The 16,542-nt window shown below is 37.3% G+C and overlaps 1 protein-coding gene across 1 annotated transcript in view; it reads left to right on the top strand.

Annotated features, from left to right (window-relative positions):
• The window catches only part of LOC118006340 (nuclear pore complex protein Nup155), a 60,584-nt gene that overhangs the window by 32,617 nt on the left and 11,425 nt on the right, over positions 1 to 16,542 (top strand). The window contains exons 21-30 of the mRNA XM_034998960.1: positions 3,385 to 3,482; positions 7,055 to 7,185; positions 9,019 to 9,210; positions 9,876 to 10,014; positions 10,709 to 10,844; positions 11,721 to 11,874; positions 12,080 to 12,184; positions 13,256 to 13,410; positions 14,522 to 14,651; positions 15,830 to 15,943. Of these exons, the coding sequence (XP_034854851.1) occupies positions 3,385 to 3,482; positions 7,055 to 7,185; positions 9,019 to 9,210; positions 9,876 to 10,014; positions 10,709 to 10,844; positions 11,721 to 11,874; positions 12,080 to 12,184; positions 13,256 to 13,410; positions 14,522 to 14,651; positions 15,830 to 15,943 (1,354 nt within the window). The remainder of the gene's footprint in view (positions 1 to 3,384; positions 3,483 to 7,054; positions 7,186 to 9,018; positions 9,211 to 9,875; positions 10,015 to 10,708; positions 10,845 to 11,720; positions 11,875 to 12,079; positions 12,185 to 13,255; positions 13,411 to 14,521; positions 14,652 to 15,829; positions 15,944 to 16,542) is intronic.

Raw genomic sequence — 16,542 nt, 5'->3', positions numbered from 1 at the left:
CTCTCCCACTCCCCCTGCTTGTGTTCCCTCTCTCACTGTCTCTCTCTCTGTCAAATAAATAAGTAAAATCTTTAAAAAATAAAGATCATGCCTACATAGATACAGTTTATCATGCTAAGAAAGTATTCATCCATTTCTGTTTTAAGAATTTTCGTATAAAGTGAGTATTAGAATTTGTCAAATGTCTACATTTTCCAGAGATATTTTTTCCTTTATTAACATTTTCTAATTTCAACCTACCCTTCATGCCTGCAACAGTCTCACTGAGTATTTGTTAATAGCTTTTTAAGATGTGATTTATATGCCGCAAGATTCACTTATTTTAAATGTTTGGTTCTGCAAATTTTAGTAAATATATAGAATTGTGCAACCATTATCACAGTCTATTTTGGGAACATTTTCTTCAACCCAAAGACAGTTCTTTTGTCCATTTGCAGTCATTTCCACCCCTTAGCCTCAAACACTTATTAATCTATCCTATCTATAGATTTGCCTATTCTTGACATTTCATGCTAATGGAATCATATAATTTATGGTCTTTAGAATCTAGCTTTTTTTTTGCTTAGCGTTATTTTGAGGTTCATGATCAAGGTCCACGTTGCAGCATAAATAACTACTTCACCCCTTTTTATTGCCTAACGAGTATGGGATTGTAAGGTCGTAGCCATTTTCTCTCAGATTTTCATTTATAGTTTTGTTCCATTTTCTTCCTAAACTTTAATATTGCAGAGGAAAAGTACATTGCCTTTCTGATTCTCTTTTCTCTGTAAATGGCTTGTGTTAACTTTGAAGTTTTTTTATGCTTTTTGTCTTTATTATGAAAATTTAGCAATTTCACCATGTCTTCAATATGTCTTTTTTCAATGAGTGTTGAGAACTAAACTTTCTCAATGAGCATTTAGAACTAGACTTAAGCCTTGGTGAATTTTCTTCTGTTATTTTTTATTTATTGTACTATCTGATCATTTCCCTTTTCTTGGGAAAATCCTATTAACTCTCCTGGATCTAGCCTCAGTTTCTTCTCTTTTCTTCCACAGTTTTCTTTCTTCCTTCTTTTGTTGTGGTGGTTCGGTAGATTACAGAATTCCTAGAGTTGTTGTTCCCAATTATTGTGTGTGTGTATATATATAATTTTTTTTTTTTTTTTAAGATTTATTTATTTACTTTGGGGGAGGCAGAAGGAGAGGGAGAGTCTTAAGCAGATTTCGCAGTGAGCGAAATCTGAAGCATTTTAATCTTGTGGATGCTTAGCCCAGACTGATGCTGGGCTCAATCTCCCAACCCTGAAATCATGGCCTGAGCTGAAACCAAGAGTCTGGCACTTAACCAACTGTGCCACCCAGGTGTCCCAATTATATTTTAAACAGCATCCGTTCAGGGGCACCTGGGTGGCTCAGTCTGGTTGAGCGGCTGCCTTTGGCTCAGGTCATGATCCCAGCATACTGGGATCGAGGCCTGCATTGGGTCCCCTGCTCAGCAGGAAGTCTGCTTCTACTTTTCCCTGCTTTTGTGCTCTTGCTTGCTCGCGTGCTCTCTCTCCCTCTCAAATAAATAAAAATATTAAAAAAAAAATAGCATCTGGGGCACCTGGGTGGCTCAGTCGTTGAACATCTGCCTTCCACTCAGGTCATGATCCCAGGGTACTGGGATCAAGCCCCACATCAGGCTCCCTGCTCAGCAGGAAGCCTGCTTCTCTTTCTCCCACTCCCCCTGCTTGTGTTCCCTCTCTCGCTGTGTCTCTCTCTGTCAAATAAAATCTTAAAAAAAAAAAAAAAAAAAATAGCATCTGTTCAGTTTCTCTGATACATTTTTTTCTGGCCATTATATTTTTAATTCTGAGAGCTCTTTTTATTTTCCCTTTTTCGTGACAATTAGCATTTATAATGTGAATACCAGATTTCACTAGATAGATTACATGCTAAAACAAACAAGACTGACATTCTCCAGAGGGCTGATATATGCAACAACGTGGATGACTCTCAAATGTATTATGCTATAGAAAGGAAGCCAGAATCGATTTGTATGACATATTGGAAAATGCAAAACTATAGGGGTAGGAGTGCCTGGGTGGCTCAGTCGGTTAAGTGTCTGCCTTGGGCTCGGGTCGTGTTCTTGGGGTCCTGGGATCGAGCTCTCCATCAGGCTCTCTGCTCAGTGGGGAGCCTGCTTCTTCCTCTCCATCTACCACTCCCCCTCCTTGTGCTCTCTCACTCTCTCTCTGTCAAGTAAATAAATAAAATCTTAAACAAAAGGGGCGCCTGGGTGGCCCAGTCATTAAGCATCTGCCTTCAGCTCAGGTCATGATCCCAGGGTCCTGGGATCAAGCCCCGCATCAGGCTCCCTGCTCAGTGGGAAGCCTGCTTCTCCCTCTCCCACTCCCCCTGCTTCTGTTCCCTCTCTCACTGTCTCTTTCTCTGTCAAAAAATAAAATCTTAAAAAACAAAACAAAACTATAGAGGTAAAGGAGATCAGTGGTGGACAGGCTTAGCGGGTGGGAAGAGGATTTGGATAGAAGAGACAGCACAAGAGAATTTTGGGGCGTAATGGAACTGTTCTGTATCTTGATTGTGGTGGTAGTTACATGACACCATGCATCTGTCAAAACTCATAAAACTGGGGGCGCCTGGGTGGCTCAGTTGGTGAAGCGACTGCCTTCGGCTCAGGTCATGATCCCAGGGTCCTGGGATCGAGTCCCACATCGGGCTCCCTGCTCGGCGGGAGGCCTGCTTCTCCCTCTCCCACTCCCCCTGCTTGTGTTCCTGCTCTCGCTGTCTCTGTCTCTGTCAAATAAATAAATAAAATCTTTAAAAAAAAAAAACTCATAAAACTGCACACGGAAAAGGTGGATGTTATGTAACCTGACACCAAAATACTGCTCATCATTGAAGGATTCTAGAAACCAATTCATTACTTTTAAATTTGGCAGATAAAGAGAAAGAAGCAACCATTTATTCAGCCTTTCTGAATAAAATGGACATCACAATAACCAAATAATTGAAACTTTAAGCATCCACAAGATTAAAATGCTTCAGTTTTAAATCATCATTGATTCGCCAGTGTTTATTTCACTATTCTGCAGAGGAAAAGAATATTAACAATGTATCCCAGCTCATTTATATGAGATATTCAGAATAGGCAAACTTAAAGAGACAGAAAGTAGACCAGCAGTTACTTAGGGTAGGGGTGGGAGAGTTGGGGATTGACTGCTAATAGAGAGTGGGTGAAAATGTTCTAAAATTAGATTGTGGTGATAGTTGCACAACCCTATGAATGTATTTTGAGAAACCAAATTATGTACTCTGAATGGTTGAATTGTATGGTATATGAATTCTATCTCAGTAAAGCTGTTGAAAACACAAATACACATTTTGGAATTTATTTCAGTACAACAGCCAAAGTGCAGCAGAGGCTGATAGGATTCATGCGTCCTGAAAATGGAAATACCCAGCAGATGCAACAAGAACTGCAGAGGAAGTTTCATGGTAAGTTATTCCTTCTGATCAGTTGACTGTACATGACCCCAATAAAGAGTTTTATTCATCGAGTAGAAAACAGTGGATTGAATAGAAAACAGTGGACATCTCTCAGTAAGATCTAGTTTTTTGATAACACAAGTATTTTTTATTAAAATAACATCAGTGTGGTTGAGAAAAGTGGGACTGTATGGATCTCATGTATTTCCATAACTTTCAGCCCCCTTTTTTTTTTTAAGATTTTATTTATTTATTTGACAGAGAGAGACAGCGAGAGAGGGAACACAAGCAGGAGGAGTAGGAGAGGGAGAAGCAGGCTTCCCACTGAGCAGGGAGCCCGATGCGGGGCTCGATCCCAGGACCCTGGGATCATGACCTGAGCCGAAGGCAGACGTTTAACAACTGAGCCACCCAGGTGCCCCATAACTTTCAGCCCATTAAGTTTTTTCCTTTCCTTTACAAGAAAACATGATACCTTTTTTTAAAGTAAGTTTTTAAATTGTAAAATAGGCATAATATAAAATTTACCATTTTAACCACATTCACTTTGTTGTGCAAACATCACCACTATCCATCTCCAGAACTTTTTTCATCTTATGAAACTCTGTACCCATGAAACAAAGCTCCCCATTTTCCCTACCATCCCAGCCCCTAACAACTGTCAGTAGTTTTCTGTTTTTTTTGTCTCTGAATTTGACTACCTTATATACTTCATATAAGTGGAATTATACAGTGACCAGCTTTGCAACTGGCTTATTTCAGCTAGTATGTCTTCAGAGTTGATCCGTGTTGTAGCATATGTCCAAATTTCCTTTCTTTTTAAGACAGTATTATTCCATTGTATGTCTACACAGGTTTCCCCTGCTATCTGAGTGTTCCTGTGAAACCTTTCATAAGCCAAATGGCATAAAGTGAGAAAGTAATTACCATTAATTTATATGGATAAATTTTTGAGCATTCCCAGACCCCAAAAAATAACCTTTCTTAGGCTTTTCTGTTCCTTAGGACACTTTTTTTTTTTTTTTAAGTTTATTTACTTTTTTTTTTAGTAATCACTATGCCCATTGTGGGGCTTGAACTCACAACCCTGAGATCAAGAGTCACATGCTCTTCCAACTGAGCCAGCCAGGCGCCCCACCTTGGGACACATTTAGAGATAAAGCACAGAAGCCCATAGACCCATTTCAAAGTTGTGGCGGCTTGATGCCGAGATGATGTGTATCGTTTCTGGGAAAGGAGTTTGGCAGGGTGCATGCTGCCTGTGTAATGGCTCGCTACAACACAAACGCTGAATGCTGGTTTTAGGGTGTATTTTCGTGAAAGCAAAAAAAAAAAAACACTTGGGTTTTTGAACACTTGGGTTGCTTCCACCTTTGAGGTATTAGAAATAATTCTGCTATGAATGTATTGTACAAATATAAATTTGAGTCCTTGCTTTCAGTTCCTTTATTATATACCTGAAATGGAATTGCTGGATCATATGGTATTCTGTTTTTAATTTTTGAGGGACTGCCATACCGTTCTCTATGCACCATTTTACATATCTGCTAGTAGTGCATAAAGTATTTCAATTTCTTCACATCTTCACTCGTTATTTTTCTCTTTTTATAATATCCATCCTAGTAGATACAAAGCGGTAATTCACTATGGTTTTTTTTTTAATTTTTTATTGTTATGTTAATCACCATATCACTGTGGTTTTTGATGTATTTTCCTTCCTAATGATTAGTGACACACCTTTTTATAGAGTTAAAAATGTGAATCACATTTTTGGTTGTTTTTGTTTTTGTTTGTCTATTATAAATAGTAACAGTCGTGGAAAGAGCAAGGTAATGGAAAACTTATAATCATCTATTTTTCCAAAGTAATCTGGAATAATAAATCATTGCTTAAATTTTGCCTGCCATTTTTTTAAAGAATTTTTGTGTTCTAGGGGCGCCTGGGTGGCTCAGATGGTTAAGAACCCCCCTCCCAAAAAAAGAATCGGCCTTCGGCTCAGGTCATGATCCCAGCATCCTGGGATGGAGCCCCACATCGGGCTTCTGGCTCAGTGGGGACTCTGCTTCTCCCTCTCCCTCTGCCTCTCCCCCTGCTCATGCTCTCTCTCTCTGTATCTCTCAGTCTCAAATAAATAAATAAAATCCTTTAAAAAACAATTGTTTAAGAAAAAAGAATTTTTGTGTTCTGTTTGAGCCATTTCTGGCTGATAGATCTTTGCTAATTAAGACTCAGCCATTTACTCTTGTCCCTTCCTGCTAGATCTAGTTTTCTGTTTTATAAACATTTCTGTTTTATAAACATTTTTTCATTACTGCTATTGGTACTTCAGTAGGTCTTAAGCCTGACAATACCAAGCACTGGTAAGGATTAAAACAAAAGGGAGGGTTCAAATTGCTGGCACATGTACACTGAAAACAACTACTTTGGAGAGAGTTTGATACTATCCTGTAAAAGCTGAGAATGCATATATATTGAAAGCCAGCAGCTTCACTTCTATGGATACATCGTATAGCAGTCTTTTTTTTTTTTTTTTTGGTAAAGATTTTATTTATTTGACAGACATAGCGAGAAAGGGAACACAAGCAGTGGGGGAGTGGGAGAGGGAGAAGCAGACTCCCCACTGAGCAGGGAGCCCGATGCGGGGCTCAATCCCAGGACCCTGAGATCATGACCTGAGCTGAAAGCAGACGCTCAACAACTGAGCCACCCAGGCACCTCCCATCGTATAGCACTCTTTATCGGACTTTTTTCCTTATAGTAAGGAATACATTTTACGTTATGACTCTGATGTTTGAAAGCATACATACACAACCGAAACAAAATTGTAGGAAATAACTACCTGTTTTATACTCTAATATTTCCTTTTTTTTTTTTTTTTTAAGTAGGCTTCATGCCCAGTGTGGGGCTTGAACTTAAAACCCTGTGATCAAGAGTTGCATGGTTTACTGACTGAGCCAGCCAGGCACCCCAATTCTGTTTCCTTTTTAAGAAAAAAAAAAAAGCTGTCATGACTGACTGAATTGATTTCATTACTCACCTGTTTTGTTTTGATTTTTTTTCACCAGTTTATCTTAATCCAGGGTTTGAGGAACATAGTCCTAGCAAAAAGTGCTTTTCAGGAGTCCTTTCTTAAGGATGTTTATTGCATTGTTGTTTTAGTAGCAAAGCATAGGAGACAATATAAATGTCCTTAAGGTGGAAAATGGACCTAATTGTGGTATACTTATGTGATGGAACATCCAGTAATTTAAATACATTAGATTTATACTTATTAATATAGATAGCCTGTGAAAATACAGCTGGGTAGAAAAAGTGGTGTAAATTGTTTAAAAATAGCAGTGTTTTTGTTGTTTGTGTGTACACACACAGACGCTTAGAAGCACATACACATAATGACAGGATAAAAAGCATGAATTCAACAAATCATGATCATGGTTGGCTGTGATGAGGGGAAAGAGGAGGCCATTAAGGATTTCAGCCTTAACTATAGTTGTTCTTATTGAAAGTAAAGTGTTGTTTTATTTAAAACAAAACAACCTATGTCATTGTATAAAACTTCATTAGTTGTGTTTTGTAATTAGAGGCTCAACTGAGTGAAAAGGTTTCACTTCAGGCAATCCAGCAGTTGGTTCGAAAATCATACCAGGCTCTGGCTTTATGGAAGCTTCTTTGTGAACATCAGTTCACTGTCATTGTAGGAGAACTTCAGAAGGTAGGATTTCTTTTCCCTTAAGATCATACTGTTAATGCTGTGCTTAGTTTGTTTTCTTTTGAGTAAGCTTTAATCTTATATTTGGGTTTGGGAGGGGACTTTTGGGGAGAAGCATTTAGGTTATGAGTAAGTTAATATCTGCTTAATGGAAATCTTCTTAATGGAAAATTGCACTAAAGCATGAATGCTTGAGGGATCTGCTTTGTCAAAACCACAAGTTTTGGGCACCTGGGTGGCTCAGTTGGTTAAGCGACTGCCTTCGGCTCAGGTCATGATCCTGGAGTCCAAGGATCGAGTCCCGCATCGGGCTCCCTGCTTGGCAGGGAGTCTGCTTCTCCCTCTGACCCTCCCCCCTCTCCTGCTCTCTCTCTCTCATTCTCTCTCTCAAATAAATAAATAAATCTTTTTTAAAAAAAAAAACCACAAGTTTTTACAATATGTGAGAATTTTACCGTGTTCTCGTGGTATATGAATGAAATCTTTACCAAAAATATTTTTTTTAAACAGTAGATTGTAACCATTATTTGGGTTTCAGATCCCTTTGGGAATTTGATCAAAACTCTTTCTTCCCACCCTCAAAGAATGCATACAGATACATCCACAAAATTTTTGCATGTAATTTCAAAGAGTCCAGTGACTTAAACATTCTTCTTTTAAAGAAAGATGTTTACCATTGTGAGAAATGAATGGGTCATATTTCTCTTGCTCTCCTCATTTGAATCCTTTTTAAGTATAATGGCAATTTGCATTCATTTAAATGTTAGGACACTGAGGGGAATGTATTCCTACCTATTATTATGAACATTTCTAAATGTATACAAAAATAGAGTAAATACTATATTATAATCCCCATATACGCTTGTATTCAGCATTTTCTTTTTTTTTATTTTTAAGATTTTATTTATTTATTTGACAGAGACACAGTGAGAGAGGGAACACAAGCAGGGGGGAGTGGGAGAGGGAGAAGCAGGCTCCCCGCTGAGCAGGGAGCCCGATGTGGGGCTCAATCCCAGAACCCTGGGATCATGACCTGAGCCGAAGGCAGATGCTTAACGACTGAGCCACCCAGGTGCCCCTTGTATTCAGCATTTTCAAGATTTTATCATCTTTTATTAATCTATTCTCTTTTTCTTTACCAAATTACTTTAAAGATGATCCCAGATACCGTGTCATTTCACTCCTGTATAGTTTACTATGTATTTCTAAGGAAAGGTGTGAATGTGAATCTGTCACGCCCATTGATTACCAGGGTTGACTCGGCTGATCTGACTGGCTAGGCAGTTGTCCCCTTTCTCCCTCACCACTCCATGTGCATCCCTTCCAAAGCTTTGTGCTCAAAGAGGATGACCTTCCCTGATAGAGGCGGACCATTCTTTGGTGAAGAGTATACGAGTAGCTGTATGTCTCTGCTAGAACCTCCAAACGAGCTCTCAAGGTCCATTTGTAGGACCTGAGCTGAAATCAAGAGTCAGATGCTTAACCAACTGAGCCACCCAGGCGCCCTGTAAGCCCCAGATTTTTTAATGTAGCTAAGTGATTATTCTTTCTGGTTGTGACTAAAATCAGGAGACCTGGCTCTAATTTTGGATCTGCCTACATTTTACTTTTCTCATTTGTAAATTGAGAGATTTAGACTGGTCATACCGTGGGTTCTTTAACAATTTTCTATGATTCTATGAAAGTTTGCAAAAATGTGCTAGTCTGTATAGTTTAGCATATTTTCCCTTTTGAATTTTTTGGTTATTTTAAATTGTTAAAGAAATTTTGTTCCGGGTAGAAATAGGATATTCCTATATTTTTGGTAGAAAAAAGGACTTTTTCTTATATTCCTAGGAATTTCAAGAGCAGCTGAAAATCACCACCTTTAAAGATCTGGTAATCAGGGACAAGGAACTGACCGGGGCATTAATTGCTTCTCTTATCAACTGCTACATCAGAGATAATGCTGCTGTTGATGGCATTAGTTTACACTTACAGGATATCTGCCCACTTCTGTATAGCACTGATGATGCAATTTGTTCTAAGGTATGATGCTTTATCAGCTATTTCAGTATTCGTAAAGGGGGTTTCATGGTATAAAAAGCACAATAGAACTGGAATCAGAAACCATCTTTTACTTAACATATGACGTCTCTTGAGTAGGTCTCCTAACCTCTCATGGCCTCGAGAGTTCTCATCTGTATGATGAGAGGAGTTGGAATACATCATTTCTTAAAATCCTTGTGTGTTTAAGTTTTTCATAATCTTGATAGTATTTTTAGACCGTGTTTTTTAAATGGTTAAATCTGTTTCTCCTTAGAAATTAAAAATTACTAAAACTTTAAGTCTATAATAAGTTAGAGTTAATTGGGCAGTTTTTATTGATCCTTTCTTACAGGTTGAAAATAATTAAAAAAATCAGTATCACATGGACTGCCTGCTGACCAATAATGTATTGACTAGGCAAGAGGTTTACCAGTCAAAGCTATCTTGCTTAAAATATTTGTGAAAGGAATTAAAAATAGCTAGGATTTTTTTGGTCAAAAATTTTTCTGCCTAAAATTAAGAAGAAGTAAGTTTGTAGAGTTGTTTTTATTTTTTATGATAATAAACCAGATGTAAATTGAGACATAGACCAAGACTTATATTGATAACATCATCTATGTGCTGGATTTTACATCTTTTTAAGTTCCTGTCATCTCTGATTCTAGGCAAATGAACTCCTCCAGCGTTCCCGACAAGTTCAAAATAAGATTGAAAAGGAAAGAATGTTAAGAGAATCCTTAAAGGAATATCAGAAAATCAGCAATCAAGTGGACCTTTCCAGTGTTTGTGCTCAGTATAGACAAGGTGAGAAACAAAATGTTTTTCATATCTTTTTCTTAACTCAGGAGAAAAACGACTGAATAAAACAAGCTACTGATAAAGAGCCTCTTACCAGAAGCAAACCCCTCTTCAACTTCACTTTCCCAAGTGATATGACATGGGAAACTCGTGCCTTGTGTTTTAGTATTTGATGACTACACTAGCCTCTGCAAAAACTATAATGCTCTTTTTATATCTTGAAACGTGTAACTTTTTAACAGGAGTTTTAGTCCTTGTCCAGTTAAACTACTATCTGTATTAGATAGATTCTGGGTTACATTTATTTTTTGGATGCTTTTAAAATAGTACCTGTCTGCTGCTTTTAAATTACTTTAAATCAAATCTAGCATAATGTAAAAGTAATAACTGTTAGCACAGATACTGTTTTGAATTCTAAGATTTTTTTTTCCATCAAGGAACTGAATCCATCCCTTTTATTATTCTAACTTTGAAAATTTTTTTCCATTGAAGAAAATATACTTAATAGCTGCCTTTTAGGCATGTTGGTACCTTATTCTTTGGTAGATTCCCCAAACATATTTTATATGATAGTGTTATCAAGGTGACTAGCATACAGTAGAGATGTAAAAACCTTGATCAGTATTTTTATAAACCAGCTAAGGAATAACGCATCCATCTTAATAAGCCTTATCTCTTTTTCCTTTTCCTTTCCCATTAGTCCGTTTTTATGAGGGTGTAGTGGAGCTCTCTCTTACTGCTGCAGAAAAAAAAGATCCTCAGGGTCTTGGACTTCATTTCTATAAACATGGAGAACCAGAAGAAGACATCGTGGGACTGCAGGCTTTCCAAGAAAGGCAAGTTTTATCACCTTAGCTTCTTGTCAGCTTTTCTTGGTGTACAGTTTCATTGATTGTATTAGGAAATAATATCTTAAGTACAACACTTATAAAATTGAATTATGCTTTCACTTAAAAATGTCTTTTTATCACGGGCCTAAATTAGGATTATAATTCTTAGTTTAGGGTTCAAGTTTTAGTCTGGTGGAAATTTTTTTTTTAAAGATTTTATTTATTCATTTGAGAGAGAGAGACAGAGCACAAGCAGGGGGAGAGGCAGAGGGAGAGGGAGAAGCAGATTTCCCGCTGAGCTGGGAGCCTGATGTGGGGCTCGATCCCAGGACCTGGAGATCATGACCTGAGCTGAAGGCAGACACTCAGCCATCTGAGCCACCCAGGTGCCCCATAATCTGGTGGAAATTCTTAAGGACTTATAAATGTTTTTGAACTTGCCTCTGTGGCTTTTATGACACTTTACTAATGTCAATTTTAAATGAGATAACTTACTTAGAACCATTTCCCCCCGCCCACCTAATTTCTAGTTCTGGATGAAGATTAGTATTTTATTTTATTTTATGCTACAATTTTTAAATGTTCACAAATTAGTAGTGACTGTTAAAGAAAAAAAAATGTGTGTCCATAAAGGAAATATATAACCTATCTAAAACATGTTTTTTATTAATACGTTAATTTTTATGACTTCACCCTTTTATGGTTAACCACATGTTTCTCAAACCTAGAAAAAGTATACAATTTATATTTTAATACCAAATATATGTGTGTGTGTACATATATCTCTTCCCCAAAATAGTCTTCAAATTATTCTGTATATTTAAATTAGTCAGTTGCTGTCTAATTAAATAATGCAGTTGCTTCTTTTCCATTCTTTTTCAGATTAAACAGTTACAAGTGTATTACAGATACACTTCAAGAATTGGTAAATCAAAGTAAGGCTGCTCCTCAGTCTCCCAGTGTACCCAAAAAACCTGGGCCTCCAGTATTGTCATCTGATCCCAATATGCTGAGTAATGAAGAAGCAGGACATCACGTAAGGGACATAGCATATTTTTATCCTGAAAATACATTGTTTAGAAGTTCTTTGTGGTAGTGGTAGCAGCTCCTCTTGGGAAAGGTAGTAGATCTTAGAAATAAACATTTAAAGATTCTTGATTTCAGGATTTTATAAGGCTGATGGTTATGATGTCCAGCAAGAGGGCCTTTAACTGCTAATTCTTACTATTTTTTTATTTTAGTTTGAACAAATGCTTAAACTGTCTCAACGATCCAAAGATGAGCTCTTTAGTATTGCCCTTTATAATTGGCTAATACAAGCTGATCTTGCAGATAAGTTATTACAGGTAAAAAAAAGTTTTTTTTTATTCTGGTATTGTTAATTTGTATTTTCAAGTAGCACATACATAGTTGAAGGAGGGGCACCTGGGTGGCTCAGTCGGTTAAGCATGTGCTTTTGGCTCAGGTCATGATCTCAGGGTCCTGAGATCAAGCCCTGCATTGGGCTCCCTGCTCAGCAGGGAGCCTGCTTCTCCCTCTCCCCTTGTCTGCCACTCCCCCTGCTTGTGCTCACTCAGTCTCTTGCTCTCTCTCTCTCTGTCAAATAAATAAAATCTTTAAAAATAAATAAAAATAAAAAATACATAGATCCAGGAAATTCATTTTCTTATCCTGAACCTACCATTAGGTGTTAGCGTCAAGCCAAGTAATGTAATATCTTTTCCTGGTGGGCGAAGTAAACTATTGCTCTAATTTTCTTGTTATTGTGAAGCTGATTTGGGTTGTTTATATTGTGGGATGGAAATCACTGGATTATGAATTAGGAGTTCTAAACTTGGCATTACCTCTGCCATTAATTCAGTATGTGACTTCATACGTGTCTTTTTACTATCCTAAGTCTCAGTATTCTTTAGTCTGTAAAATAAATGTGTGGCATTTGATAATGGCAAGGATGTCTTTGAGTTCCGAGTCTAGGAATCAGTAGCTGTGTTTTCAAAGTTTATTGAAATATTTGTAATTGGGGATGCCTGGGTGGCTTGGTCAGTTAAGCGTTCAACTCTTGATTTCGTCTCAGGTTATGATCCTTGGGTTGTGAGATGAAGCCTGCTTGGGGTTCTCTCCCCGCCCCCCATGCTCACTCTGTCTCAAAAAAATAAAAATTAAAAAAAAAAAATTTGTAACTGGATTATGATTAGTTTAATCAGCCTAATTCAACTTTTCATAGCAACTCTTTGGTTAACTCTGGGAAAAATCATTTATAATGAAAAAAAATTGCCCTCTGTTGTTGGATTATAATTTTGCTTGTGTATTCATGAAGTAAGACATACCTGTAGTTGACTTAAAAATGTTAATAGTTACTACATAAAGGGCAAATGCCTAGTCCAGAAAATGTTTCTGAGTGACTGTATAATTTGCAGATTGCTTCTCCATTTCTGGAGCCACATCTAGTCCGAATGGCCAAAGTTGATCAAAACAAAGTTCGTTACATGGATTTACTCTGGAGGTATTATGAAAAGAACAGAAGCTTTAGTAATGCTGCTCGTGTCCTGTCCAAATTGGCTGACATGCATAGGTATGGTATAATACCCTTACTACTATGAATAATGATTGATAACTGACCTATAACTAGATACATCCAGATTTCAGAAATTAAATAAAACCTTATTCAGGTTATAGTATGTAGAGTTTTTATGCTTTTACTTGGATTTACCTAAAGTTTACAGTTTTTTTTTTCTTTTTTTTAATAGTGTATGGGAGATACTAAATACCCAAGACCCTCTCTAGTCAAACTGTCTTCTAAATCTCTTCTTTATGTTTTTAGAGTCTTTCCTACTAAGCAGTTAATTAGTATTCTTAATTAAAAGGACAAAAACTTCTCAAAGGCTTTATAATTTTAAATGTTTTACTAATTCTAGACTAATTTCCTCTCCTCTATTATTGGTTTAAATTACCAAAAAATTTTTGAGTGTGTATGTTGAAGACTGTTAAGAATCTTATTGAGGAGCGCCTGGGTGGGTCAGTTGTTAAGCGTCTGCCTTCGGCTTAGGTCACGATCCCAGGGTTCTGAGATCGAGCCCCGCATCGGGCTCCCTGCTCCGTGGGAAGCCTGCTTCTCCCTCTCCCCCACTCACCCTGCTGTGTTCCCTCTCTCACTGTGTTTTTCTCTGTCAAATAAATAAATAAAATCTTAAAAAAAACAAAACAAAACATTTTCCTTAGTGTTTAGAAGAATCCAAGTTTTAATATACTGAATTAAAGTTTTAAAATAGTAAGTTACTTTTTTGGATGTAAACTTAAGTATTTTTTTATTTGTTGCCTTAAACTGTAGATCTCTTTTATTAGAAGTCCTCTAATATAGTTTTTTCTTTTTCTCTTTTTTTTAATCAAAGAGCAGGAACACAAGCCACAAGCAGGGGGAGTGGGAAAGGGAGAAGCAGGCTTCCCGCGGAGCAGGGAGCCCCATGCGGGACTCGATCCCAGGACCTGGGCTCATGACCTGAGCTGAAGGCAGATGCTTAACGACTGAGCCACCCAGGCACCCCCCTCTAATAGTTTTTTCAAGTTTCTAATGGCCTTTTATGTTAATTTGGTATATACAAAATAGTGCATCATAATTAATATATTTGTATATTGGATCCTTAAGAATTCATATAAATAAAAATAAGGTTCTCCCCCACCCCCAGCACAGAAATTTCACTTCAGCAGCGACTAGAGTACATTGCTCGAGCCATTCTTAGTGCCAAAAGTTCCACTGCCATTTCATCGATAGCTGCGGATGGTGAATTCCTTCATGAATTAGAAGAAAAAATGGAAGTAAGCACTAAAGATACTTAAACTTTGCCTGCATTTATTCCATTTTCCCTTCTTCCCTCTAGTAAGTCATAAGTCAGTAGCAGTCAGTATTAGTAATTCTACTTTCTTCTGCCTATATGTATTTATTTTCATATTTAGACATAAATCTTTCATTGGGTCACAGGACATTGCTGTAATTAAATTTTTTCTCTGTGGCATTTCAAAAGTTTTTTTCCAACTATTCCAACACAAAGGAGATTATATCACATTTACCATTTATTCTGGAAGCTAATCAGTAGGTATGTGAAGTAGAGTAGGCTAACCTGCCCTAATTAAGAGACCCAAAAGTATATAATGGTCCAAATACAAAGGCTTATTTCTCATTCACAAATATCCAGAGTGGGTGTCCCTGATTAGCCAGTGGCTTTCTTCCACTTGATTGATTTTAATACCCAAGTTCTATTTTCTGGCTCTACCATTCCCTATGGCCTTACCTTTTTCTTCTGTCAGAGGGAGTAAGAGAAAAAAATCACATGTAATAAGCACATTCACTCTCTTAAAGACCTTCAGCCCTGAAATGACATACTTGACTTCCACTTACATTCCTTTGAAGAGAACTTAGTCTTAATGGCCCTATCTCCCTACAGAGGAGGTTGGAAAATAGGGTCTAGCCATTGTTTGGCTGCAGTAGTGGGAGAGATGGGTGTTTAGCGTGGTAGCAAGGGCGCTCTGCCATAGTAAAGTTCCTGTGAGATCTTTTATGTTGTGATGAAGAGCTGCCAGTTTGTTATTTTTGTTTTGTTTTGTTTTGCCAGTTTGTTATGATAGAAATCTTCATTCGTTCATTTTTTTTTAATTGAAGTATAATTGACACATACCATTATATTAGTTCAGGTATACAATGTAATGATTCAGTATTTTTAGATATTGCAAAATGATCACCATAATAAGTCTAATTAACATTTATCACCATATACGTAATTACAAAAATCTTGTGATAAGAACTTTTACAGTCTATTTTCTTCAACAACTTTCAAATATGCAATACAGTATTATTAACTCTAGTCACTATTGCTGTTATTTATACATTGTTTTTACTTTAACCAACTTAAAGTCAGATACTAGGAATCATTCCTTCAAGTACTTGTTGATTTATCATCAAGAACTTGAGACTTGCTTTTTTTTTTAATCCAAACTAGGTTGCTAGGATCCAACTTCAGATACAAGAGACACTACAAAGGCAGTATTCCCATCATTCTTCTGTACAGGATGCAATTTCTCAGCTGGATTCTGAGCTAATGGACATAACTAAGGTAATAAAAAAGCAAGGTGAATTCCTGTAGCAGTCACCTAATATCTACAAATTCCTTGGTTGTTTTTTTTTTTTTGCATTCTGTAGTAGAATGCAAAAAATGTGGAGATAATCTATCTCCACAAAATTAAGATAAGCCATCCTGGGGAGCATGTTGCTGGGCTGACAGATCACTGCTGTGGTATCTGACTCTTAGGAAGAGCTAACCTGCTCTTTATGGGCTGTTTTCTCTCAAGAATCTCTCAGCCTCACATCAAGCTTCCTTAAACCTCCTGCCATCTATTTTATGGCCTTGCTTATTGTCTTGGAAAAGTAACTTATCTTTGCTTATCTCTCCAAGCCGCTCCCACTCTGTACTTCAGAGCAGTTCCTTTTTCAATAACTCTTGGACATTTCTCCAAGTACCATGAAGCACCCTGAGACTTGTGTTTCCATGTTTCTAGGATTCTTTAAACCCTGATTTAGACAATGCTAATTTTAAAAGACATGTTATTGCAGTATCTTCCTGCCAGCCGAGGGGCGGGGGGGGGCTGTGGAGGCACACATGTTGGAATCTATTTAAATGCGTTTACCAAGCCTTCACCATTCTTAATCTGGAGT

This window comes from Mirounga leonina, unplaced genomic scaffold (genome assembly GCF_011800145.1).
Source record: "Mirounga leonina isolate KUSES-001 unplaced genomic scaffold, KU_Mleo_1.0 Mir_96, whole genome shotgun sequence".
Taxonomy (NCBI): domain Eukaryota; kingdom Metazoa; phylum Chordata; class Mammalia; order Carnivora; family Phocidae; genus Mirounga; species Mirounga leonina.
Note: the sequence above shows the minus strand (reverse complement) of the source record. Positions and strands in the feature narration are given on the sequence as shown.